The following is a 26,367-nucleotide window of genomic DNA, read 5'->3' as shown; positions in this document are numbered from 1 at the left end:
TGCTGCATTCAGGACGGATTGAAGAGGAGAAAGTTTGGTAAGAGGGAGACCGATCAGAAGAGAGTTGCAGTAGTCCAGAGGAGAGTGAATAAGAGCGACAGTAAGAGTTTTAGCAGTTTCAAAGGTGAGAAAAGTTTGGATTCTGGAGATGTTTTAAGATGCGGGTGAGTGATCGGATATAGGGAATAAAGGAAAGTTTAGTGTCGAATTTGACCCCAACGCGTGCTGCTTGGGAGTTATGGGTGAACCCTTAAAGGTAATTTCAATGTTAGGTAGCATTAGGTTAGTAGAGGGGAGAAACTCAAGAAGTTCATCTTTGGAGAGATTCAATTTAAGATAGAGGGAGGACATGATGTTAGAGACAGTAGACAAACAATCCTTGGTATTTTGTATTAGGGTAGGAGTGATGTCAGGGGAAGAAGTGTATAGTTGGGTGTCATCAGCATAGAGATGATACTGGAACCCAAATCTGCTGATTGTTTGTCCATTAGGGGCAGTGTATAGAGAAAAGAGGAGGGGGCCTAGAACTGAGCCCTGCGGAACCCCGATAGTAAGGGGACGAGGAGAGGAAGAGGAACCGGCAAAAGATACAGTGAAGTAGCGGTCAGAGAGATAGGAGGAAAACCGGGAGAGAACGGGGTCCTTGAGGCCTATAGAGTGGTGCATAGTGAGGAGGAGCTGGTGATCCACAGTGTCAAATGCGGCAGAGAGATCCAGGAGAATCAGCAGGGAGCAGTGACCTTTGGATTTAGCTGTTAGTACATCATTAGAAACTTTAGTGAGGGCAGTTTCAGTGGAGTGTAAAGAACGGAAGCCAAATTGGAGAGGGTCGAGAAGAGAGTTATCTGAGAGCGGAGTGGACCAAGCGTTCCAAGAGTTCAGAGATGAATGGAAGATTAGAGACAGGTCTGTAGTTAGCAGTGCAGTTCTGGTCCAGACATAGCTTTTTAAGTAAAGGGGTTATGATGGCGTGTTTAAATGAGGAGGGTAAGATACCTGAAAAAAGAGAGAGGGTAAGTATTTTAGTCATGTGAGTGGTGACCACTAGTGTGAGAGACTGCAGGAGATGTAAGGGAATGGGGTCACTGTTGCAGGTTGTAGGCCGAGAAGAAGCGAGGATCTGGGTAACTTCTTCTGTAACCGGCTCAAAGATGGCAAATGAGCTTGAAGTGTGGCAGGGAAGGGGATCCAGGCACTGAGGAGATTGGACTGAGATATCCTGATGGATGTGGTTGATTTTTTTCTGGGAAATTATACGATCTTTTTGTCCCCCCCCCCCCCCACATACTGAATTTATCATCTACTCTGAAAAGACAGTTCAATTTGATCTTGCTCAGAGAAGATTTACTGCTAGCTGACAGCTGTGTCATTTGACATGATGCAATATAGTGTACAGAGAGGGGAAGGAGGAAGAAGGGCCAGAGTGAGGAAATAAGCAAAAGCAGACAATAGGAAGATCGTGCTGAGCTTTCTAGCAAGTCTTTTATCTAACCCAACTGTAGGATTCACATTCACACTGATCAGTACTGCTGTAAATGTCCTCCATGTTGCTATTGCTGGTCCCTGTATTCTAAAAAAGGAATGAATAGCAGGAGTCTTCTCTCCTCCAGACCTGGGTACCGTCCGCACATTGTATCGTTTGATATCCGCATGTACAGATGCAGTGATGCGGATGTCACACGGTCCAATGCAAGTCAATGGCGGCGATTACGCTGCGTGTCCGCAAAATTAATGGACATGCTGGGGATTTTTGAGCGCAGCATGGGCATTGACATTGCGGCTTGTCATTGGGGACCATGGGGGTCGGATTACCAAGCGTTTCCCAAGCGTTTACGCTGCGTAAATTCCGCAGCATAAACGCTTGGAAAATGCTTCGTGGGCACACAGCCTAACAGCTGGTGTTTTCTTTTTGCTCAGAATGGATTACAAATTAGAGAAAGGCTGTGTGCCCACTATGCGTTTTTCCATCGTTTTTGATGCGGAGTTTCCGCAGTGTAAACGCTTGCAAAACGCTTGGTAATCCGTGCCCCATGATCCCCAATGAAAATCTGCATGTTCTGTGCCCATGCTGCGGAATTTTCCGCAGCGGAAAAATCTGCAGCATGTCCATTATTTGTGCGTTTCTGCATGCGGATTTGAAAAGCAAACACTCCCCATAAAAAGATTCTTATTTGGTATCTCCATATTTGGAATAACATGTATTATTAACTATGTCAATATTTCTTCTAGAATTGCTGTTTTTGCTCATCCCTCCTTACAAAATCTTAAATTAAAAGTTTTTTTAAAAAAGTAATTTTCTTGTGCAGAAGAAGTAAAATAACTATATAAATTTGTTATCATCGTAATTTCATTGACTTGTGGAATAAACTTAGTGCATCAATTATACTGCACGGTGAATGTTGTAAAAAAAAAATTCAAGAATTATTGCCAGGTTTTTTTGTTCATTCCTCCTACCAAAAAATTGAATAAAAAGTTGTACAAGTATGTAACCCAAAATGAGATCCGTTGGGAAAAACAGCTTGTCCCACCAAAAACCAAGCCCCTCATAGTAGCTAATACTTTCTGCAGAAAAATAAACAAATTGTCGGTCTCAGAATAAGGCGACGCCTAAGAAAATAATTTTTGTTTAAAAAGATTTTTTTGTGTGCCAAAAAAGTGTAAAATATAAAAAACTATATCAAGTTGGTCTTGTGGTTGTGAAATCGAACCACGGAATAAAATGAACATGCAATTAGGGCTCATTCATTTGGTAGTTAGTTTCTCGTATGAGAAAAGTGGTTGGAGTTTCATCGGTGTTTTTGATCATTCTGTCATCAGAGTTTGGTCAGTGTCAGTTTTTACCAACAAAGTTTGGTCAGAGTTTCACCAGTTTTTCTCAGATGGGGAAAAAATGTCTCCAGCTTCCCTTTTCAAACAGTGCGTGAAAAATAGACAGCACACGGATGGTATCTTAGTGCTGCCGATTTATTCACTGACCTATAGACTTCCATTGGTGCGTTTGACCCGACACTTGGATCAGTATCAGACAGCTTTGTGCCCCATAAAATATCATAGGCACATATTATGTCCATGAAAAATAAGTAGCAACTGACGTCTGAATTAGCCATTACACTGTCTGATGATTCGTGTGTTAAAAAAAGGTCACAAAGCCATATGTACCACATAATGGCATAATGAAAAGTACATATTGTCATGCAGAAAAGAAGTAACCACACAGCTTCACTGACCGACTGATGTAAAACTTAGGATAGGGCATTAATATTGGGTTAGTGGAAATCCGACACCTAGTATCCCTACTTAGCAGGTTCCCCGGCAGTACAGAGGCACGACACCACAGCAGCGCAATATGTATAGCGGGGTTTGCATGACCTGCAAATAAACGATTGGTGTGGGTGACAGATGACCTACGCTAAGGATAAGCCATCAATATAAAAGTCCTGGACAAACCCTTTTAAAAACAGTGTTAGTTTTTATTGGGCTTTGTTTTGTATTGCACATAAGCTCCACTCCATGCAACATCCACATAATTTTATTTATGTGGGTGTTGCATCATGGTCAACCTAGTGATATGGTGGTGGAGGAGGAGGAGAAGGAGGAGGACAACAGAAAATAGACAAAATAAGGAGGTGTATACCCATGTCTAGGTGTCAAGAGGTGCATGGGAATAGACCCCCCCAAAAAACAGCCATTGGATTTGACTTTATGTTCCGCTGCTATCATCCGGCGGTGTTGAGAAGTCTGGCCCAATCCAGCCCTTGTTCATTTTATAAGAGTCAGCCCGTCAGCATTTTCAGTTGACAGGCGGATGCGCCTATCAGTTATAATGCCCCCGGCTCTGACAAAACGCCAGCGGCAGGTCAGGCCAGGACCTCCAAGGCGTAGAGAGTCAGTTCATGTCATGTGTCCAGCTTGGATACCCAATAATTATAAGGCACAGAGGAATCACAGATGACCTTGGTACGGTCGGCAAGGTACTCCTTCAGCATCTTCCAAAACTTTTCCCTCCTTGTCAGGGTTCCCTGCGCATCAGGGCCTGGGTGCCGGGAGGGTCTGAGAAAACGGTCCCACACCTTTGACAGTGTTCCCCTTCCTCTGCTGCATCATATTTTTGTCTCCCTCTCCTGTACACCTTAGTTAGCCAACGAACTGTGACCTCTGCCGCCAGCTTTTCAGATAGGAATTGTTTTAATAATTCCTCACCAAGGGCCTTCTGGTACTGCAACATTTTACTAGACCTCTCCGCCACAGGAAGGATAGATAGAAAGTTCTCCTTGTAGCATGGGTGTAGAAGTGTGACCAACCAGTAATTACTGTCAGCCAAAATGTGTACAACGCAAGGGTCACGGGAAAGGCAGTGGAATATAAACTCAGCCATGTGTGTCAGACTGCGAATAGCCAAGTCTTCCCTATCCAGACCAAGAGGACGACTGTCCATGCACTCATCCTCCTCCTCATTCTCCCTTTCCTCAGGCCATCCACGCTGAATAGACAGTATGAATGTTGTGTAGGTAGTACTGTCTGTAGCACAGGAAACCAGCTCCTGTTTCTCCTCCTCCTCTTCCTCCTTGTCTTCCTCCTCTTTATTATCACCCAATCCACGTTGAGATGAGATGAGGCTGGGTTGTGTAACATCACCCTGTATAGTTCCTTGCTCCATCTCATCGTTGTCTTCCTGCAATGCCTCCTCTTTAATTGTGAGCAGCGAGCGTTTCAATAGACACAGAAGTGGGATAATGACGCTAATTATGGTGTCATCGCCGCTCACCATCTTGGTGGAGTCCTCAAAGTTTTGGAGGACAGCACAGATGTCTGACATCCATGCTCACTCATCAGCTCTTATGTGCGGAGGCTGACCTCAATAACAACGGGCATGTTGAAGCTGGTACTCAACCAATGCCCTCTGCTACTCACAAATCCTTCCCAACATCTGCAACGCTGAGTTCCAACGCGTGGTGACATTGCACACCAATCGGTGAGCTGGAAGCTGCAAACGCTGCTGAAGCTGTAACTGCGTTGTTGAGGGCACGGGTAATGTTCTGGGACACTTGCTTGTGTAATGCGGTGACGGCACACCGGGAGTTATAGTGGCAGCTGAGGACCGAGTACCGAAGGACGGCCACCGCCATCAGGTTACGGAAAGATTTTGTCTTCACAAGCCTAAAAGGCAACTTTTCAAGTGCAAGCATTTGAGAAATGTGTAAGTTTAGTATTATGGCCTGTGGGGCGTTGGCTGCGTATTTGCGCTTGCATTCAAAGGACTGGGGTAGAGACAACTGAACACTGCGCTGGGACAAGGACGTGAACGCTGACGGTGAGGGTTGCAAGTGTGCAACGACAGGTGCAGGGCAGGAGGCATCCTGGCATGTGCCATAGACAGAGGATTGCAGTCCATTACAAATAATGACAAAACGTTTCGGTCACTTAGGACCTTCTTCAGTTGACTGCAGAGAACGCAAAACATTGTAAGTAAATAATATCAAAAAAACTTTTTCACAAAATCATATAAATCCAACATAATGTCAATAAACATCTATGTATCAATAATTGATGGGGATTCAGGAGCAAGGGAAGAGGAAAAGGACCTGAGGGATTCTTACATGTGAATAAAGCTATCTCTATCCATTCGTGGTTGTATGGGGAAAAAAAGTATGGAGACAGTTACCTACCAGTAAATAGACTGTGGTAGGATTAATGGACAAAAGCAAGTATCTTAAGAGGGTCCATAAAGGACTGCCTGGGAGTGAAAAAATAGTGGAGTGAATTTATAAGTGAAGGCAAAACAGTTAACTTGTAAAGGTAGAAGGCACAAATACCTGGTTCAAGTAGGATAGACACTGATCTGATGGCACCGCGGTATCCACCGCTGGTTATGCTGACCATCTGACTATGAGGGAATCCCTTAAATAGGGGAGGGAATAGCAGGACACACCAATCACTGTTGTGGTTTAAAGGACGCGGTTTTCGCGAAACCGGAAGTGACGTCCTTACTCTACCGGAAGTGACGTTTCAAGATCACGTGTGCGGTCCACGGGAGGTGCGCTTGCGTTCCAAAGTGCAGGAAATGTCTGCGCTGGATCAATGACTGTGAGTAACGGTACAAGAAGGTGCTTAGTGGTTCGGGGACCCCAATGGAGGACAAGGGAAAAGACTCTAGGGATAGACAACATCTGTAAATAAAAAAGAAACAGTCAGGAGGAGGTACAGCATATATGAGCATCACAATTAATATTATCCATATTTTTATTATTCGATATGATGCTATTTAAATTTTATATATAATATATAAACAATATATATAAAAAGGTTGGTGTAACATGAGTTTCCCTAAATAGGATAGGAAAATGTTAAACAAAAGACAGAAGGTCATAATCCCTATTAAGTCCTCTGGGTGCAAGAGCATCCATCTCGTGGATCCAAAAGGCCTCCCTCTGTTTTAGGAGGCGAATACGGTCACCCCCGCGTCGTGGTGGTGGGACTTGTTCCAACACCTGGTACCTTAATTGAGAGATATTGTGTCCCATGGTGACAAAGTGGTGGGGAATGGGCAGAAGCAGATTCTTGCACCTTATCGTGGATTTATGTTTTGATATTCTATCCCGTATGGGCTGTGTAGTCTCTCCTATATATACCAGTCCACAGGGGCATTTGATAAGGTATATTACAAATGTGCTTTCACAGGTATAATAGCCTTTGATATTGTATTTCTTGCCTGTCTGTGGATGGTATATTATATTGCCTTTAAGGACATTGTTACATTGTCTACATTGTAGACATGGAAAGGTACCCGTCTTGGGATTCTGGAGAAAACGTTGTGTGGGTCTCGGTTTACTGGTGCCAATGTCGGCCCGGATCAAGGAGTCCTTAAGGTTTTGGGCTCGTTTGAAACAGGGCATGAACGGTTTTTGAAAGCTGGTAATGGATGGGTAACCGGTGCGTAGGATATTCCAATGTTTGCGAATAGTTTTATGGAGTATGTAAGTGAAGGGGTGATAAGTATGGATAAATGGAATCCGATCAGATTTATCTGGGCGTGCCCTTGTAGGGTCACCTGGTTCGGGCTGTAGGATGGATGCAGGGTATCCTCTCTCTTTAAATTTTGTACCCATCTCCCGTAGTCTCTGTTGACGGATGGTAGGGTCTGAGACTATACGTTCCACCCTCCTGAATTGCGATCTCGGTATCGATTTTTTTTATATGTGCCGGATGGTTGCTCGTATAGTGTAGCAGACTGTTTCGGTCTGTCGGTTTAGTGTAGAGATCTGTGGTAAGAAAGCCCTCTCTATCTTTGATAACTACTGTATCTAAAAGCTCACTTTGTGTGGGTCAGAGGTTAGTGTAAATCCCAAATCTGGCCAAGCCATGTTAAGATCCGTAAAGAAGGTTTCCAGGGTTTCCAAGGGACCATCCCATATGCAAAAAATATCATTTATGAATCTCTTCCAAATGACTGAATGAGATCGGAAGAGAGGGTGAGTATATACAATTGAGCTTTCAAAGGCTGACATGTAACAATTAGCGAAAGGGGGCGCTACGTTAGACCCCATCGCGGTACCCTTTATCTGTAAATAGTATCTGTCCTGAAATAGGAAGTAATTTTTGGTGAGTACTAAAGTCAATAGGTCTAGGGCCAGTTCAGTTATTTGTGGATCCATCTGGGATTCTGCAAGTAAGGTCTTAACCGAGTGAAGTCCCCGCTCATGCGGTATTGAAGTGTACAGATTTTTTACATCAAGGGACACCAGTAACGCAGTGGGGGGGACCTGTTTTAGGTCTGTCAAAGTTTTAAGGAATGAACCCGTGTCCAACAGGAATGATGGGCTCTTCTGTATCAGTGGTGTGATGATCTTCTCTAGAAATATTGATAGAGGGGAGAGTACCGAATCGGTCGAGGCCACGATAGGACGACCAGGGGGTTCAGTGAGATTTTTATGTATTTTCGGTAGAACGTAAAAGACAGGCGTAATTGGATGTGTTTTGATGAGAAACTCGCCAGTTTTCGCATCTATTGTACCTGCCGTCATGTGTCTATTAATAGTAGTCCGTATCAGATTACTGAACTGGGAAGTGGGATCCTGGGATAGTTGGCGGTAGGTGGTGGTGTCGCTAAGTTGGCGTTCTATTTCCTTGATATATTTGACTCTATCCATAACGACTATGGCACCCCCCTTGTCTGCAGGTTTGATGATAAGGTCCTTATCATCCCTGAGGCTGGTTAAAGTTTGTTGATCCAGGGCGGACAGGTTAGGTTCATAATGGAGTTTCCCCTTGTCCACCCTCGATCGTAGTTCACGGAAAGCTGTGTCTAGGAAACCAATGAAGGTTTCCAGAGCATGGGAACCATGGGGTGGCCTATATGTACTCTTGTTAAATAGACCCAGGCTCCTTGCTGTGATTGCTACATCTTGATTGGTGACAGGAGGAACTACAACGTCATTAGGGGGTGAAGGAATCTTAGCAAGGTGTACCTTTAATCTTAAAGAACGATAGAAGCGTTGCAGCTCCATATCGAGTTTGAAGGTATTATACCTTCCTCTCGGACAAAAGGAAAGACCCTTTTGTAATATAGAGAACTGAGCTATACTAAGAGTCTTTGAGGAAATATTTACCACCAAGGGTGCTGCGTCTGTGACCGAGTTATCCTGTTGAATTCCACATTTCCTCTGGTGCTGGCCGCCTCTCCTCGTCTTCTTCTTCGTGGGTATCTCCGCTGTTGCCCTAAAAAATGATGAGAAGAGGTGGTAAAATGGTCCCTCCTCTCTGGTTCCGAGCCAGAAGAGGACATTTCTGTGGATGAGCGGGTAAATCTTTGGAAATTTCCACCCTGATGTTGTTTTTCTTGCCATTTATATACTCTTTTTAACTCGTAATCTTCTGTGTCTCGTTGGAATTTGTTTCTCTTTCTAGATTCTTTGTCCCTCCTGTGTTGATCAATGTTATTTTGGATTTTAGCTTTTAAAGCGGTCCACTCATCTGGACTCGCTGAAGAAATCAGCTGGGTTTCAATGTTGCCAATAAGTTCTTTTGTAGATGTTATAGCTTTATGGAGTGAGTCGACGGTTAAAACCATTAAATCAAAAGAGCATTTGTTAAGGATTTGTTCAAATTTGTTACAATAGTCGGGTATATCGGCAAAGAGAGTGGGTCTCAACGGAACCCTGAGGCCCCTGGGAATCCTTTGTACCCTCAAATATTCAGTCAGAGTTGTGCAGTGCAGTTCTAGGTTGACTAGATGGCGGTGTTCCTTCTCCAAGTTCCGTCCCCTTATCTCACCTGGAGGAACTCTCAGGAAATCACTTGATACACAGGTTTGGGCCAAAATAGAGGTAGCTTCATCCGCATTGTAGGAAAATGTGGACGAGGACATCTCCCCATAGGGTGCAGGCGGACCGGTAATCGTAAATTTATAATATAATCGCTGCACTCCCGTTATGTGGTGCTTAAGAAGGGACCGTGCCCTCAATCTGGTAAAAATAACCTTGGCACTCAAGAATATGTTCCAGTAAATGAAAATTTATTGCAGTCCATTACAAATAATGACAAAACGTTTCGGTCACTTAGGACCTTCTTCAGTTGACTGCAGAGAACGCAAAACATTGTAAGTAAATAATATCAAAAAAATTTTTCACAAAATCATATAAATCCAACATAATGTCAATAAACATCTATGTATCAATAATTGATGGGGATTCAGGAGCAAGGGAAGAGGAAAAGGACCTGAGGGATTCTTACATGTGAATAAAGCTATCTCTATCCATTCGTGGTTGTATGGGGTCTAACGTAGCGCCCCCTTTCGCTAATTGTTACATGTCAGCCTTTGAAAGCTCAATTGTATATACTCACCCTCTCTTCCGATCTCATTCAGTCATTTGGAAGAGATTCATAGATGATATTTTTTGCATATGGGATGGTCCCTTGGAAACCCTGGAAACCTTCTTTACGGATCTTAACATGGCCTGGCCAGATTTGGGATTTACACTAACCTCTGACCCACACAAAGTGAGCTTTTTAGATACAGTAGTTATCAAAGATAGAGAGGGCTTTCTTACCACAGATCTCTACACTAAACCGACAGACCGAAACAGTCTGCTACACTATACGAGCAACCATCCGGCACATATAAAAAAATCGATACCGAGATCGCAATTCAGGAGGGTGGAACGTATAGTCTCAGACCCTACCATCCGTCAACAGAGACTACGGGAGAGGGGTACAAAATTTAAAGAGAGAGGATACCCTGCATCCATCCTACAGCCCGAACCAAGTGACCCTACAAGGGCACGCCCAGATAAATCTGATCGGATTCCATTTATCCATACTTATCACCCCTTCACTTACATACTCCATAAAACTATTCGCAAACATTGGAATATCCTACGCACCGGTTACCCATCCATTACCAGCTTTCAAAAACCGTTCATGCCCTGTTTCAAACGAGCCCAAAACCTTAAGGACTCCTTGATCCGGGCCGACATTGGCACCAGTAAACCGAGACCCACACAACGTTTTCTCCAGAATCCCAAGACGGGTACCTTTCCATGTCTACAATGTAGACAATGTAACAATGTCCTTAAAGGCAATATAATATACCATCCACAGACAGGCAAGAAATACAATATCAAAGGCTATTATACCTGTGAAAGCACATTTGTAATATACCTTATCAAATGCCCCTGTGGACTGGTATATATAGGAGAGACTACACAGCCCATACGGGATAGAATATCAAAACATAAATCCACGATAAGGTGCAAGAATCTGCTTCTGCCCATTCCCCACCACTTTGTCACCATGGGACACAATATCTCTCAATTAAGGTACCAGGTGTTGGAACAAGTCCCACCACCACGACGCGGGGGTGACCGTATTTGCCTCCTAAAACAGAGGGAGGCCTTTTGGATCCACGAGATGGATGCTCTTGCACCCAGAGGACTTAATAGGGATTATGACCTTCTGTCTTTTGTTTAACATTTTCCTATCCTATTTAGGGAAACTCATGTTACACCAACCTTTTTATATATATTGTTTATATATTATATATAAAATTTAAATAGCATCATATCGAATAATAAAAATATGGATAATATTAATTGTGATGCTCCTATATGCTGTACCTCCCCCTGACTGTTTCTTTTTTATTTACAGATGTTGTCTATCCCTAGAGTCTTTTCCCTTGTCCTCCATTGGGGTCCCCGAACCACTAAGCACCTTCTTGTACCGTTACTCACAGTCATTGATCCAGCGCAGACATTTCCTGCACTTTGTAACGCAAGCGCACCTCCCGTGGACCGCACACGTGATCTTGAAACGTCACTTCCGGTAGAGTAAGGACGTCACTTCCGGTTTCGCGAAAACCGCGTCCTTTAAACCACAACAGTGATTGGTGTGTCCTGCTATTCCCTCCCCTATTTAAGGGATTCCCTCATAGTCAGATGGTCAGCATAACCAGCGGTGGATACCGCGGTGCCATCAGATCAGTGTCTATCCTACTTGAACCAGGTATTTGTGCCTTCTACCTTTACAAGTTAACTGTTTTGCCTTCACTTATAAATTCACTCCACTATTTTTTCACTCCCAGGCAGTCCTTTATGGACCCTCTTAAGATACTTGCTTTTGTCCATTAATCCTACCACAGTCTATTTACTGGTAGGTAACTGTCTCCATACTTTTTTTCCCCATACAACCACGAATGGATAGAGATAGCTTTATTCACATGTAAGAATCCCTCAGGTCCTTTTCCTCTTCCCTTGCTCCTGAATCCCCATCAATTATTGATACATAGATGTTTATTGACATTATGTTGGATTTATATGATTTTGTGAAAAAGTTTTTTTGATATTATTTACTTACAATGTTTTGCGTTCTCTGCAGTCAACTGAAGAAGGTCCTAAGTGACCGAAACGTTTTGTCATTATTTGTAATGGACTGCAATAAATTTTCATTTACTGGAACATATTCTTGAGTGCCAAGGTTATTTTTACCAGATTGAGGGCACGGTCCCTTCTTGAGCACCACATAACGGGAGTGCAGCGATTATATTATGAATAGACAGAGGATTGGCGTGCACGCTCAACAGCGGAACAGGCAGTGGTGTTACCCGCAGACACTGTATCTGGACCCTGCCATTCGGCCTAACTAGTCTGGTGATTTGCTGTCATGTGCATGAGCATGCTGGTGGTGGTCAGGCTAGTAGTTTTGTAGGTTTTGTTGGTTCCTGCTGATGCTGGCATGACAGAGGTTGCAAATGGCCTTTTTGGGGCTGTCTGGACGGTTTTTAAATAAGGGTCAGGCTCTGGAAGACCTAACACTTGGACTGGCAACTTCCCTCTTGTTGGTGATCCGGGGAACAGTTGCCTGCCTTGTGTCTGTGGCCACCCCACTGCTTGTTCCTGCCTGTTGCGGTACTACTCCTCCCTCCCCCTCTGTGCTTCTGTCCTCACTATGCATGTCACCTTGCCAATTTAAGTTAGTGACTTCATCGTCCACCACCTCTTTTTCCACGTACACACCCTGGGCTTCCTCCTGACTTGCTGGCAATTGTGTCTCATTATTATCATCCACCTCTTGCAACAATTTCCCACCATCGCCATCGTGTGACTGTGGCTGCTCAAATATTTGTGCATCGCTACATGCGATCTCCTGTTGCCCCGCTTGAAGCAGGCCAGGCGAGAGGCCCAAATCTATAAATGGAAAAGTGAACAGCTCTTCAGAGTGTCCAAGTGTGGGATCAGTTGTCTCTGGTCACTCGGCATGGTGGGAGGAAGGAGGATCAGTGTGAGGAATATGTGGTCCAGACTCACGGTTACTGAGACTTGACCGTGTGGAAGACAGGGTGGTGGTGGTTGCCAACTGACTTGAAGCATTATCTGCTATCCAACCAACAACCTTTTCACACTGCTCAGGCTTTAAGAGTGGTGTTCTGCGGTCCCCTAGTAATTTTGACAGGAAAGTAGTTAGACATGATATGGGTGTTTGTTGTACTCCCTCAGCAGGCACAGTGACATCTTGCCCATGGCCTCGGCCTCTGCGTCCACCATCACGTTCACTTCTCTGTCCCTTGCCACGCGCCTGTAATATTTGGCACGCTCGAAAAAATGTCACAATTATTACCGCAGTAATATCAGATCACGTCTGATGACCACAGTTTTAGGAAGTGGCCTTTATAGATGTGGTATTGGTCAGTCAGCGACCAAGTGTGAATAGGATGAACAACACCCAAGTGGCAGACTTTAAATGGAGTGTAATATTTGGCCCGCTCCAAAAAATATCACAATTATTACTGCAGTAATATGGAATTATGTCAGATGATGGAAAAGTTTCTCTGCTTCCAAAATACAGCAATGCGACTAAAATTAAAAAAATCTGGCTGTATTCTGCTAACAAGCAAGTGGAGCAGTAAAATGGTATACTGTATTGCTTTTAAGCAAATAATCAGGATTAAGAGCAAAAAAAATATCCCTGATATCTAGGCCTATGGATATCTGTAACAGCAGCAGCAGCAGACAGAATGGGCAATGAACCCTATTCTACTGTATACAGTGTCCACAAACTCTGTCTGCATAACTTCTGCTATCACCAGTAATATATGCAGCTGGATTAGTCCTTAGAAGGACTGTTAATTCAGATGGATATATATACAGCTCTGGCAAAAATTAAGAGACCACTGAACAGTTTTCTATTGGAAAGCATGCCAAGACGATTGAAAGCTGTGATTAAAAATCATGGTTAGTCCACCAAATATTGCCAAATATTGATTTCACAGTTAAAACATTAGTAATTTGAGGTCTGAAAGCACTGTTTCTTTTTTAGTATTTTGACGATTTATCATTTGCTGCAAATAAATACATAATTTTTAGCTTTGAATTTCAGATACGTGTTGTCAGTAGTTTATAGACTAAAACAACAATGTACTTTTTACTCAAAAATATAAAGAGAAAAATCTGAGAAAATGAAAATTTTGCAGTGGTCTCTTAATTTTTGTCAGAGCTGTACAGTCATGGCCAAAAGTTTTGAGAATGACACCAAAATTATATTTTCACATGATCTGCTGGCCTCTGGTTTTTATTAGTGTTTGTCTGATGTTTATATCACATACAGAAATATAATTGCAATCATATTATGAGTACCAATAGGTTATATTGACAGTTAGAATGAGTTAATGCAGCAAGTCAATATGTGCAGTGTTGCCCCTTCTTCAAGACCTCTGTAATTCTCCCTGGCATGCTCTCAATCAACTTTTGGACCAAATCCTGACTGATAGCAGTCCATTCTTGCATAATCAATGCTTGCATTTTGCCAGAATTTGTTGGTTTTTGTTTGTCCACCCGTCTCTCTTGATGATTGACCACAAGTTCTCAATGGGATTAAGATCTGGGGAGTTTCCAGGCCATGGACCCAAAATCTCTATGTTTTGTTCCATGAGCCATTTAGTTATCACCTTTGCTTTATGGCAAGGTGCTCCATCATGCTGGAAAAGGCATTGTTGGGCGCCAAACTGCTCTTGGACGGTTGGGAGAAGTTGCTCTTGGAGGACATTCTGGTACCATTCTTTATTCATGGCTGTGTTTTTAGGCAAGACTGTGAGTGAGCCGATTCCCTTGGCTGAGAAGCAACCCCACACATGAATGGTTTCAGGATGCTTTACAGTTGGCATGAGACAAGACTGGTGGTAGCGCTCACCTCTTCTTCTCCGAATAAGCTTTTTTCCAGATGTCCCAAACAATCAAAAAGGGGATTCATCGGAGAAAATGACTTTGCCCCAGTCCTCAGCAGTCCACTTCCTGTTCCTTTTGCAGAATATCAGTTGGTCCCTGATGTTTTTTCTGGAGAGAAATGGCTTCTTTGCTGCCCCCCTTGAAACCAGCCCTTGCTCAAAGAGTCTCCGCCTCACAGTGCGTGCAGAAGCACTCACACCAGCCTGCTGCCATTCCTGAGCAAGCTCGGCACTGCTGGTAGTCCGATCCCGCAGCTGAAACAGTTTTAAGATACGGTCCTGGCGCTTGCTGGTCTTTCTTGAGCGCCCTGGAGCCTTTTTGACAACAATGGAAGCTCTCTCCTTGAAGTTCTTGATGATGCGATAGATTGTTGACTGAGGTGCAATCTTTGTAGCTGCGATACTCTTCCCTGTTAGGCCATTTTTGTGCAGTGCAATGATGGCTGCACGTGTGTCTTTAGAGATAACCATGGTTAACTGAAGAGAAACAATGATACCAAGAACCAGCCTCCTTTTAAAGTGTCCAGTGATGTCATTCTTGCTTAATCATGACTGATTGATCGCCAGCCCTGTCCTCATCAACACCCACACCTGTGTTAATGGATCAATCACTAAAACGATGTTAGCTGCTCCTTTTAAGGCAGGACTGCAATGATGTTGAAATGTGTTTTGGGGTTAAAGTTCATTCTCTGGGCAAATATTTACTTTGCAAGTACAGTAATTGCTGTTAAGCTGATCACTCTTTGACATTCAGGAGTATATGCGAATTGCCATTACAAAAAATGAAGCAGTAAACTTTGGAAAAATTACTATTTGTCTCATTCTCAATACTTTTGGCCATGGCTGTATATTGCTGTGGAATACCTATACCTAACTAATAAACCATCAATTCTGTCCCTAAATCAGCAGCACCTCTCCTTACTCTGCCTGTCTGAAGGGTAGACTGTGACGAGCATGCGGTCCAAAGGTCTTATATAGACTCGATAACGCTATGCGGCCAGCCAATCACTGTAACGCCACCACCAACCTGGCTACGGCATTACAGTGAGTGGCAGGCAATCCCTGCATGTTAATTGGCTGTCTAAAGAGCGCCAAACATGCGGGGTGGGGACCCGAGCACCCCCAATAGTGCTCGCCGAGCATGTCGAGCAGTGAGATGCTCGGGCGAGTACCGAGCAGTGGCGAGCTTGCTCGCTCATCTCTATTCATTATGCTACTCTCAAGTTAGGTGGCAAAAACCTGGTGACAGATTCTGTTTAGGGGCATTTCTACAGCCTGTTCATTTCATGTGAGATGTTTTTAAGTCGTACATGACAAAGAAAGCTTGTTCTCCTGTATAGCTGTTGTGACAGTCACTAGCAAAGGACTGGAGGGAGATATGTAGCACTGAGATTGTTAGCTGCCAGCAATATAAACATAGAAAATGTCTCAGCAGACGAAGTAAAGAGAGGGATTAATCAGCCATGTTTAGTACTAGGTTGATTAAACACCTGTAGAGAGGGAGTAGGTTAGAGGATAAATTCCCAGCCTTTTAGAGCATTTGATGAGGGGTGGGTCTGGAGGTACAAGCTCTGGAGCTGTATTGCCATGTGAAGAAAAGCTAAACATTGGGTTGTTTGTTCCTGAAGCAGGCACCCGTTGCAACAAGGACTGTGCCATACGTTATGTTTTGTTTTTCCTTTCAGGCCGGGAAGGCCGAGTTCGTTTTGCTAACATTGCCGTGGTTCATGCCGTAGTCTTAATATACCTCAACAGAAGATTTAAACAGACAGTGTTCCTGTGTTTACTTGTATGTGCAGCTGAGTGAGGCGATCTACCACACTGTGAAGTTCTGCCCTATTCAACCTGTACACCTGGTCGTGCCATAGTAATGATGCGTAGTGGTGGCAGGGCCTAACACAACAATCTGAGAGGAAACCGCTGCATATTTGTTGGGAACCGTGCATTTCTTTGCACTTACATCAGTGTTTTCTTATTATGTCTGCAGAGCTGGGACTCACTTTACTGATGTATAGGGGATTGTTGTATTGTTAAGTAAACCCTCCAGCAGGAAAATGTCTTATCTTTCATCGGTGTAACACAGGCGTTAATGACTCCCACTGTAAGTTAAACATGTTCTTTTTATGTTTTTCCTCTAGCAAGAAATTGAGGAATATTCCGAGGTGTTTTCATGGATGTGTTAGGCTCAGTCGTGTTTCCAGCAATTGTTGTCAAGACTCCACTGAAATATACAATTAGTGTTGATGGGGCTACAATAACACTAAACCATCTGTCTATATGGATCGGAAATCTAAAGGACTGGTCAAATAAACAGAAAAATTTAGACTAAGGCCCCTAATCATCATTTGTGTGTGTGTGTGTGTGGGGGGGGGGGGGGTTAAATCACTTTTCATTTTTGCCTTTGGTATTCTTTGCCGTTTTTTGTACCAAATTCTTTAATATGGCGCACATGGTTCATGAGTTTTGCCAAAGTAAAAATGGTCTTTATTGCCTTTAACTACCTTTTGAACCCTTCCAAAAACTCTAAACATCCCAGCTGACCTCATTCTGCAGTATTCTACAGTGATGTTCTAAAACATAGTAGAAGAGGTGCACACAACCGTGCAGCTGCGGGAGCTGAGCGCTACATAGTGAAGAAAAGTACAGTTTATTACCACCTCTACTTTCCTGATCGCTGTATATACAGCACTACATAAGCTTTGAGTATACAGTAATGGGATGGACTAGCGACGCTTCCTCCTCTGGACTCCGTGGTCATACGATCGCTGGGTATAGCAGGGCTGTGGAGTTGGAGTTGTGAAGTTCGTGTCCATTTTTGTGGAGTATAAAATGGACCGACTCCTAAAATATATAATAAATTAGGTACAGTAGTAAAATGCAGGATGTGCTGTAAATGTTTTCATAAGAATTTGGGAAAGTTATGAAATGTCCTATTATCTGTTTTGTTCCTGTGGAGTGCTGTCGAGGCGTGGAGTCGGAGTCAGGGAAATTGAGGAGTCGGAGTCGGAGGTTTGGCTTACCGACTCCATAGCCCTGTTATGGGAAGGAAGCAGGAGTTGCTGGGTCCTAGGAGACCTAGTCAACTCTGCTTTGCAGCCAGGAGGCTTCATTTCCACTGTCAATGGGTCTAATATACCAGCTACAAGAGAAAAATGATTAAAAAAGGATATAATTGTTGAAATGCCTCCAAAATGTCTTTTACGATCTTTTAGGAACAACAATATGTGAAATAAAGGAAAAATAACTAAAAATAAAAAGGATATAAAAAAGTTAATAATGTCACTGCCAATCCAACTCGCTACTAGCCCAGCCCCCATAGAAAAAAAAATGTGTTGGATATTTAATAATAATTGTTACAGAAAGAAGAAAAATGTTAAAATGTATTACTGTGCTACTTTGTGGTCATAAAAAATAAAAAATGTGAAAAACAGATTCAGCATTTTCCCACCGATATCACCTAATTTTGGCAAAAAAATTGAAAAAGAGTATGAAAATAGAATAACAATTAAACCCTACACGAAAAAATGATGTAAAAATTATTTGAATATTCGAACAAGAAAAATATTTCCAGCTCTTTAAACCCCATGTACGAAAAGACAAAAATGTGCTTGGTCACAAATGGGGATAAATGGCCTAGTCCTTAACCCCTTTACACCCGAAGGCTGTTTGCACTTTAATGACCAGGCCAATTTTTGCAATTCTGACCACTGTCACTTTGAGGTAATAACTCTGGAACGCTTTAACAGATCCCACTGATTGTGAGATTGTTTTTTTCGTGACATATAGTACTTCATGATAGTGGTAAAATTTATTTGATAAGACTTGTGTTTTTGTGTGAAAAAAATTTGGCGTAAATTTAGAAAATTTCACAGTTTTCAAACTTTGAATTTTCATGCCCTTAAATCAGAGAGCTATGTCACACAATATAGTTAATAAATAACATTTCCCACATGTCTACTTTACATCAGCACAATTTTGGAGCAAAATTTTTTTTTTTTTAGGAAGTTATATAAGGGTTAAAGTTGACCAGCGATGTTTCATTTTTCCAACAAAATTACAAAACTATTTTTTCTAGGGATCACATCACATTTCAAGTCACTTTGAGGGGTCTATATGACAGAAAACACCCAAAAGTGACACAATTCTATAAACTGCACCCCTCAAGGTGCTCAAAACCACATTCAAGAAGTTTACTAACCCTTCACGTGCTTCACAGCAATTAATGGAATGTGAAAGGAAAAAATTAACATTTAATTTTTTTCACAAAAATTTTACTGTAGACCCAAATTTTTTTATTTTCACAAAGTAACAGGAGAAATGGACCCCAAAAGTTGTTTGGGCGCACAGCAGGGCTCGGAAGGGAAGGAGCATTGTTTGACTTTTTCAACGCAAAACTCGTGGAATTGAGAGGGGACGCCATGTTGCGTTTTGAGAGCCCCTGATGTGCCTAAACATTGGAAACCCCCCACAAGTGACCCCATTTTGGAAACTAGACCCCCTTAAGGAACTTATCTAGATGACTGATCACTTTGAACTCCTAAATATTTCACAAAAGTTTATAACGTAGAGTTGTGAAAATAAAAAAAAATCACTTTTTTTCCACAAAAATGATCTTTTAGCCCCAATTTTTTTTATTTTCACAAGGGTAACAGGAGAAAATGGATCTCAAAATCTGTTGTGAAATTTCTCCTAAGTACCCTGATACCCCATATGTGGGAGAAAACTACCGTTTGAGCTCACGTCAGGGCTCGAAAGGGAAGGAGTGATGTTTTAGAATGCAGACTTTGATGGAATGGTCTGCGGGCGTCATGTCAAGTTTGCAGAGCCTCTGATGTGCCTAAACAGTGGAAATGCCCAACAAGTTCCCCCTTTTTGGAAGCAAGACCCCCCCAATGAATTTATCTAGATGTGTGGTGAGCACCTTGAACCCCCAGGTTTTTTATACAAAAATGTTATTTTAGCCCCAAAAAATTTATTGTAACAAGAGAAAGTGGATCTCAAAATCTGGTCCAAAATGCCCAACAAGTGCCCCCTTTTTGGAACTGATCTACTGTTTCCTGGTATGTAAGTTTTAGAATGTAGTGGCATATGTGAGTTGTGTAGTGTTCGTCAGGTTGTCATACGTCATTCGTGTAAGTCAGAAATTAATTTAGTAGTCCATGGATGTGTGGTACAGTCTGAAGCATTCTTTCATACACAGGCCAGGTTTGTCGGGGCAGGTGTCGCATTGATAAGTGGTGTCCTTGTGTATACCCCTTCTATAACACACTCGGCACCTCTTTTGTGACTTACTTTTTTTTCAGCTTTGAGGGACATCCCCTGGGAAATGTTGACCTGTTACGATACGAGCACCTTCAGTTCCAGAAGTACTGGGGCCCTCTCCTTCTCGACTGCCAAATATCAGGGCCTTGATCACTACCTCCTGGAACTGAAGGTACTACGTAGCGCTCTGGCCTGCACATCGTGATAGCAGGAAATCGTTGTGCATTGCCATCTGTACGATGTGCACGGTCAGCGTCTTGTACCACAACCTTGGCCTTTCTCAAGGCACTGTACGGCTGAAGGACTTGATCAGAGAGATCAACTCCCCCCATGTTTTTGTTGTACCCCAGTACACAGTCTGGTTTGGGTACCTGGTACAGTGCCATCACCATGTATGGTGGTCAAGAAAAGGACATTCCTATTGTCCTTGTACTTGACCACCAGCAGGTGATCGCTACATTGGGCTCTGCTCTCACCCCTTCTGAGCATCTGCCAAATAGCATGTTAGGGAGGCCTCTCTGATTTCTATGGACAGTACCGCAGGCTGCGGTACCTTGCACAGAGAGGGACTGGAAGAGTGGGATGCTGGTATAAAAGTTATCTACGTAGAGGTGATAACCTTGATCCAGCAGTAGTGCACCAAATACCACACAATTATCCCACTCACAGGACAGGGGGCATTCAGGGGGTTCAATCAGGGAGTCCTTCCTTTCATAAAGCCTAAACTTGTGGGTGTACCCTGAGGTACTCTCACACAGTTTGTACAGCTTAATTCCATACCTGACCCTCTTACTGGGCAGGTACTGCCAGAATGTAAGCCTCCGCTTAAAATGGATGAGGGACTCATTCACGCAGATGTTCCTTTGGGGCACGTACACATCAGCAAACTTGTTGAAGTGCTCAATGACCCGCTGAACTTTGAAAAGACTATCAAAGTTGGGGTCATCTCGGTGAGGAGTCCGTGCATTATCACTATAATGCAAGAATTTGTGGGTGGCTTCAAAACGTTCCCGGGTCATGACCATTCGGAACACTGGAGTGTGTTATACAAAACATCAACACTCCAATATTGCCGAATTTCTGGCTTCTTCAGTATCCCCATGTAAAGGACCAGGCCCCAAAACGTCATCATTTCTACTGCATCTACAGGAGTCCAGAAAATGATGAGTGGTTTTGTGCCAAAAATTGCTGAGCATACAAATTAGTTGGGCCCACCATGAGGTTTACAAAATCATCAGAGAAAAAGACTTAGAGAAAGTCTTTTTCTATGAGGCCGGGGATGTCACGCTTGATTCCTGATTGCATCACAAAATCAGGAATCACTGGCTCATAATTTTGGGGAGTGAGGTCCATACGGGGTCACTAACGGTGGGTGTTGGTTCAGCTTCTGTTCTGGGTTGTCTTAATGGCAGTTCAGCATCATCTGAGGCGGTAGAGGAGGAGGAGGAAGAGGTGTCAGAGTCGGAAAAATAAAGGAAAGTGGGATCCTCTGTCTCACTGTCCGTGTCGGAGGCAAGAAAAGCGTATGCCTCCTTCACTGAATAGTGGGTTTGAGACGAGTGGGACATTTTTTTTATGTATGTGGTGTTTGTGTGAGTACTCAGTGTATTCAGTTGTGTGTGTGTGTGTGTGTGTGTGTGTGTGTGTGTGTGTGTGTAAGATTGCTTGGTGTAAACTTTTCTTTTGTTGTTTTAAAGAAAAATGGCAACAACCGGAGGTGGTGCAAAGGGGGGAAGAAAAATTAGTAGGTAAAAAAAAAAGTGGAAAACAGCGAGCATGAGTGCGGATCAGTGATTTATGTCTGTACGCTGTGGTTGGTGCGATCGATGTCATCGTCGATCGCACCAATCAGAGCTGCCTGAGGTGAGGCCTCTTACAGCACCTATCCTAGGCAGGACATCAGTGTTTTAGGCAATCTGATGGCCTGAAACACTGAGAAATGTTGTGATTGGCTGTTCAGAATTGAACAGCAAATCACAGCAATTGTAGTTGCGAAGGGGGGTGTCTCCACCCCCCTGGACGCCGACGCCGCCATCTACCCTGAGTTAAGATGGCGCCAGAATTTTAATGCGATCACCGTGACTGCGGTTGCTTTGCCGCATTAAAGGCGAGACGTAATTATACATACCTGGTCATTAAGGACTAGGGCTCAGGGACGTATAATTACGCCTCACACCAGAAAGTGGTTAAAGAATAACCGCTGTTTTAATTTTTAGGTCACATGTTAAAATAAGCAATTTTGTATTATATCTTATCTGAGAAATCTGCTTCTTTCTCCCTCAGAATTGATCAGTCATTATCAAAATTCTCAATTCTGAGAAAGATGCAGATTTCTCTGATAAGATACTGTATAATACAAAGTTACTTATTTTTACATGTACTACTGATTTATGACATAAAAATTCAAACTCGAACAAAAAAAGGGGCTAAACGCTGAAAAAAGGTTGAAATAGTCACAATGGGACAGCACTAATAGGAATGGCCTACAATGGTCATTGACAACAATGAGAGCCGCATCTGTCAGAACCATCTTATGTACATAGCAACAATAGTGGCCACGTCTTTATTCTAAACTGTATGGTAAATTAAAATGTCAGCTGTAGTTGCTGTGACCAATGAGGCCAGTCTGCTTTGTTCCAGCCTGTTTATTTGAGGGATCCTAACACTAGTGGTGGGCCCGTCATAATAAGCCCCTGTCATGACCACAGCTTCTTGAGCACTTCTAGTGATTATAGTTACTGCAGTTTGGTATCAATCTGTTTGATCAGTTTTTGTTTTTCTGTACTGCTAGGTTCTCCAGATAAATGTACTGGGGTCGATGAATGGTATGTATACCATGGCAATCTGCTGGAGAAACCAGAATTTGTTCCCGCAGTTCCACTTTCCATAGCAGGTGAGATATCACAATTTGTTTTTTCCCCCTTCTTAAGATTAATAGTAAAGTGATTGGAACATTACAGTCACCAAAAAGGGGTCCTCTAATGATCTTCTGATTTGGAGTCTTCTGAGAAGCTGCCCGCTGACTTGTTAACAGCTCGGTGCTCTTAGTCATTTTAGCAATGAGAGAGCTTCTTAAGGAGCATTTTTCCAGCAGTCTCTGCAGATGTTGCTTTTCTTTGGCTCCTAGGCCACGTGCACACTGCACACATTGAGTATTTGGTTAGTAAACGGTTTCTATGAGGTCTTTTTTTACTGTCGTTTGATGGTCATTTTTTCCACTCCATTGAATGATGAAGAAACCACTCGCGTTTTTTTCTAAGCAAAAGTGATGGAAAAATGCTCCAAAAGACATGAGGACATCTTTTTTGTTTTCCCATAGACTTGTATTGCAAAGTACAGAGCATCTTCTGAGCAGAAAACACAGAAACAATGATTTTATTACATCTTTTAACGCTTGGCGTTTCTAGAAATCTGAAGTACTTTAAAACCTGAAAAAATGCAGAGCACGTCATTTTTATGTACAGTGGCATGTAAAAGTTTGGGCACCCCTGGTCAAAAGTACTGTTACTGTGAACAGTTAAGCAAGTTGAAGATGAAATGATCTATAAAAGGGCTAAAGTTAAAGATGACACATTTCCTTTGCATTTTAGGCAAAAAAAATTTTTTTTATTTTTTTACATTTTAAAAATAACAAAAAATGGAAAGGAAAATGGGCCGATGCAAAAGTTTAAGCACCCTTGGAGATTTGTGTGCTCAGATAACTTTGACCAAGGTTTCAGACCTTCTTTAGCTTGTTAAGGTTATGGCTTGTTCACTATCACCTTTAGGAAATGGCAGGTGATCCAAATTTCCCAACTTTATAAAAACCCAGCCTCCTCTAACCTTGTGCCAAAAACTGCAGCCATGTGTTCTTCTAAAGCAGCTGACTAGCACTATGAAAATGGTGGACACCAACAAAGCAGGAGAAGGCTATACGAAGATAGCAAAGCGTTTTCCACTTGCCCTTTCCTCAGTTCGAAATGTAATTAAGAAATGGCAGTTAACGGTAACAGTGGAGATCAAGATAAGGTCTAGAAGACCAAGCAAAATTTCAGTGACTGCTGGTCGTAGGATTGCTAGAGAGGCAAATCAGAACCCCTGCTTGACTGTAAAAGACGTTCAGAAACATTGCATCACTAACAACGCTATGGGGGGCAGTGTAGATAGTAGCTAGGACGTGACAAGTTCCGTTTAACATGTGGAGCCCAAAACTAGATGTGGCCTTACCAGTGCCTTTAAAGGGGTAACAATAAATTGGGACCACTGGATTTTATTTCTCTTTTTATTCATCCTAAAATCTTGTTTGTTTTTGCGGCTGCTGCTTGACATTGAGTACTGCTGCTCAGCTTACGTTTAACCAGAATACCCAAGTCCTTCTTCTGTTCTGTAGTCCCGAGTATACTCCCATTTAATGTATATGCAGGAATTGAATTACTCCATCCTAGGTGCATTACTCTATATTTATCTACATTAAATTTCATATGCCAAGTGTATGCCCATTCAGTCACCTTATTCAGATCGTTTTGCAATATTGTAATGTCAAGGTCAGATTTTAATATCCTACATAGTTTGGTGTCGTCAGAAAAGACTGACACTTTACTCTCAATCCCATCCACTAGGCCATTAATAACGAGGTTAAAAAGAATAGGTCCTAGCACAGATCCCTGCGACACCCTACTGCTGACTACATGCCATTTAGAACATACCATTTATGAGAACTCTTTGTTTCCTGTCATTTAGCCAATTCCTTACCCATCTGCATATGGTTTCCCCAAGTCCTTGCTTCTGGAGTCTCAGTAGAAGACTATTATGTGGCACACTATCAATTGCCTTTGCAAAGTCCAGATAAATCACATCAGTCACATTCCCATCATCTTGATTTGCACTTAGGTCCTCATAGAAACCCAACTTGGCTTGGTTAGATACGACTTATCCTTCATGAATCCATGCTGGTTGTCAGTTATTATATTATTCTCTGCAATATATTTTTGCAGGTCATCTCTTATAATGCCCTCATAAACTTTGCACACGACTGATGTCAGACTTACCGGACGGTAGTTACCTGGATCCACCTTCTTACCTTTCTTACATATCGGTACCACATCAGCCATCCTCCAATCCTGTGGCACAAACCCTGTTACAAGAGAGTCTAAAAATATGAGATACAGCGATCTGTCAATTACTGAGCTCAATTCTCTCAGTATTCATGGATGAATGCTATCTGAGCCGGGGGATTTGTCAATGTTTAATTTGCTCAGATGCAGGCGTACTTCTTTTTGTGCTAAACTAGTAATATCAGGTGGTGAACTTTTGACTTTTGCCTTGTTTAAAGATCCCTGGAACAGACAATTAAATTGTGAACATGGATGAAAAGTGCCTGTTTAATATCTCAGCCTTTTCTTTGTCCTCTATAATTATTTTGTTATTATCTTTTTTTTAAGGGGAAGATACCATATGTTTTTTTCTTGTTGGCATTGATGTATTTATAATATTTTTTGTAGATTTATTTTAATGTCGCTGGCGATTTGTTTCTGTGTAGATAACTTTGCTAGCTTGATTTATTTTTAACATTTCTTATTTAGATCTTTATACTCCTGAAATGCTTTTTCTGTATTCTCGGCCCTCAAGATTTTGAATGCTCTTTGTTTTTGTCTTATTAAACTTTGTACTATCTTAGTTATCCATAATGGTTTATTTTTATTGCTTTACATTTAATTACCAGAGGGTATAATTTTTCTACAGGATTCTAGTAGTATTTCGTTAAACATGCCCCGTTTATGTTCGGTATCCCCAGTGACCATGACATGATCCCAGTCTACACGATTAAGCTCTTCCCTTAATTTGTTGAAATCGACTTTCCTAAAGTGCCAGTTTTTGGCATTTCCCCTTTTGAATGTTTTATTGAAAATTACATTGAAACTTACCATATTATGGTCACTGCATCCCAAATGCTCCCAAACTTATAGATCTGAAATTGTATCTGGTCTATTTGACAGAACCAGATCCAGCAAATTATATCCCCTGGTTGGTTCATCCACCAGTTAAGAGAGGTAATTGCTTTTAGAACAACCAGAAGATTCTATGTCCCATTGAATGTTTGGATAGTTAAAATCCCCCATAGTAAGGACCTTATTACTATTTGCTGACTTTTTAATTTGTTGCAATATTTCATCCTCTACCTGATCAGCTATATTAAGAGGCTTGTAGCAAACTCCAATTAGCATCTTTCCATTATTGCCATCCCGGCAGAACTACAGGCGGGCAGGTACTGGAGAGCACGGCTTGATATACAAACATGCAGGCGGGCACGGCCGATACACAAATAGGCAGGTGCATACGGGCAGGTGCTGGCGGGCACGGCTGATGCTCAGATAGGCAGGTGCTGGTGGGCATGGCTGATGAACAGGCAGGCAGGT

General features: G+C 42.5%; 1 protein-coding gene across 2 annotated transcripts in view; it reads left to right on the top strand.

The window, feature by feature from the left end:
* Nucleotides 1-26,367, top strand: part of FAM120B (family with sequence similarity 120 member B) — a 235,630-nt gene that overhangs the window by 11,864 nt on the left and 197,399 nt on the right. For both annotated transcript variants that reach the window (XM_073672809.1, XM_073672808.1), the window contains exon 4: nucleotides 22,764-22,865. In XM_073672809.1, coding sequence (XP_073528910.1) covers nucleotides 22,764-22,865 — 102 coding nt within the window. The remainder of the gene's footprint in view (nucleotides 1-22,763; nucleotides 22,866-26,367) is intronic.

This window comes from Phyllobates terribilis, unplaced genomic scaffold (genome assembly GCF_046119375.1).
Source record: "Phyllobates terribilis strain yellow unplaced genomic scaffold, ASM4611937v1 Scaffold_3__8_contigs__length_932513732, whole genome shotgun sequence".
NCBI classification, from domain to species: Eukaryota; Metazoa; Chordata; class Amphibia; order Anura; family Dendrobatidae; genus Phyllobates; species Phyllobates terribilis.
Note: the sequence above shows the minus strand (reverse complement) of the source record. Positions and strands in the feature narration are given on the sequence as shown.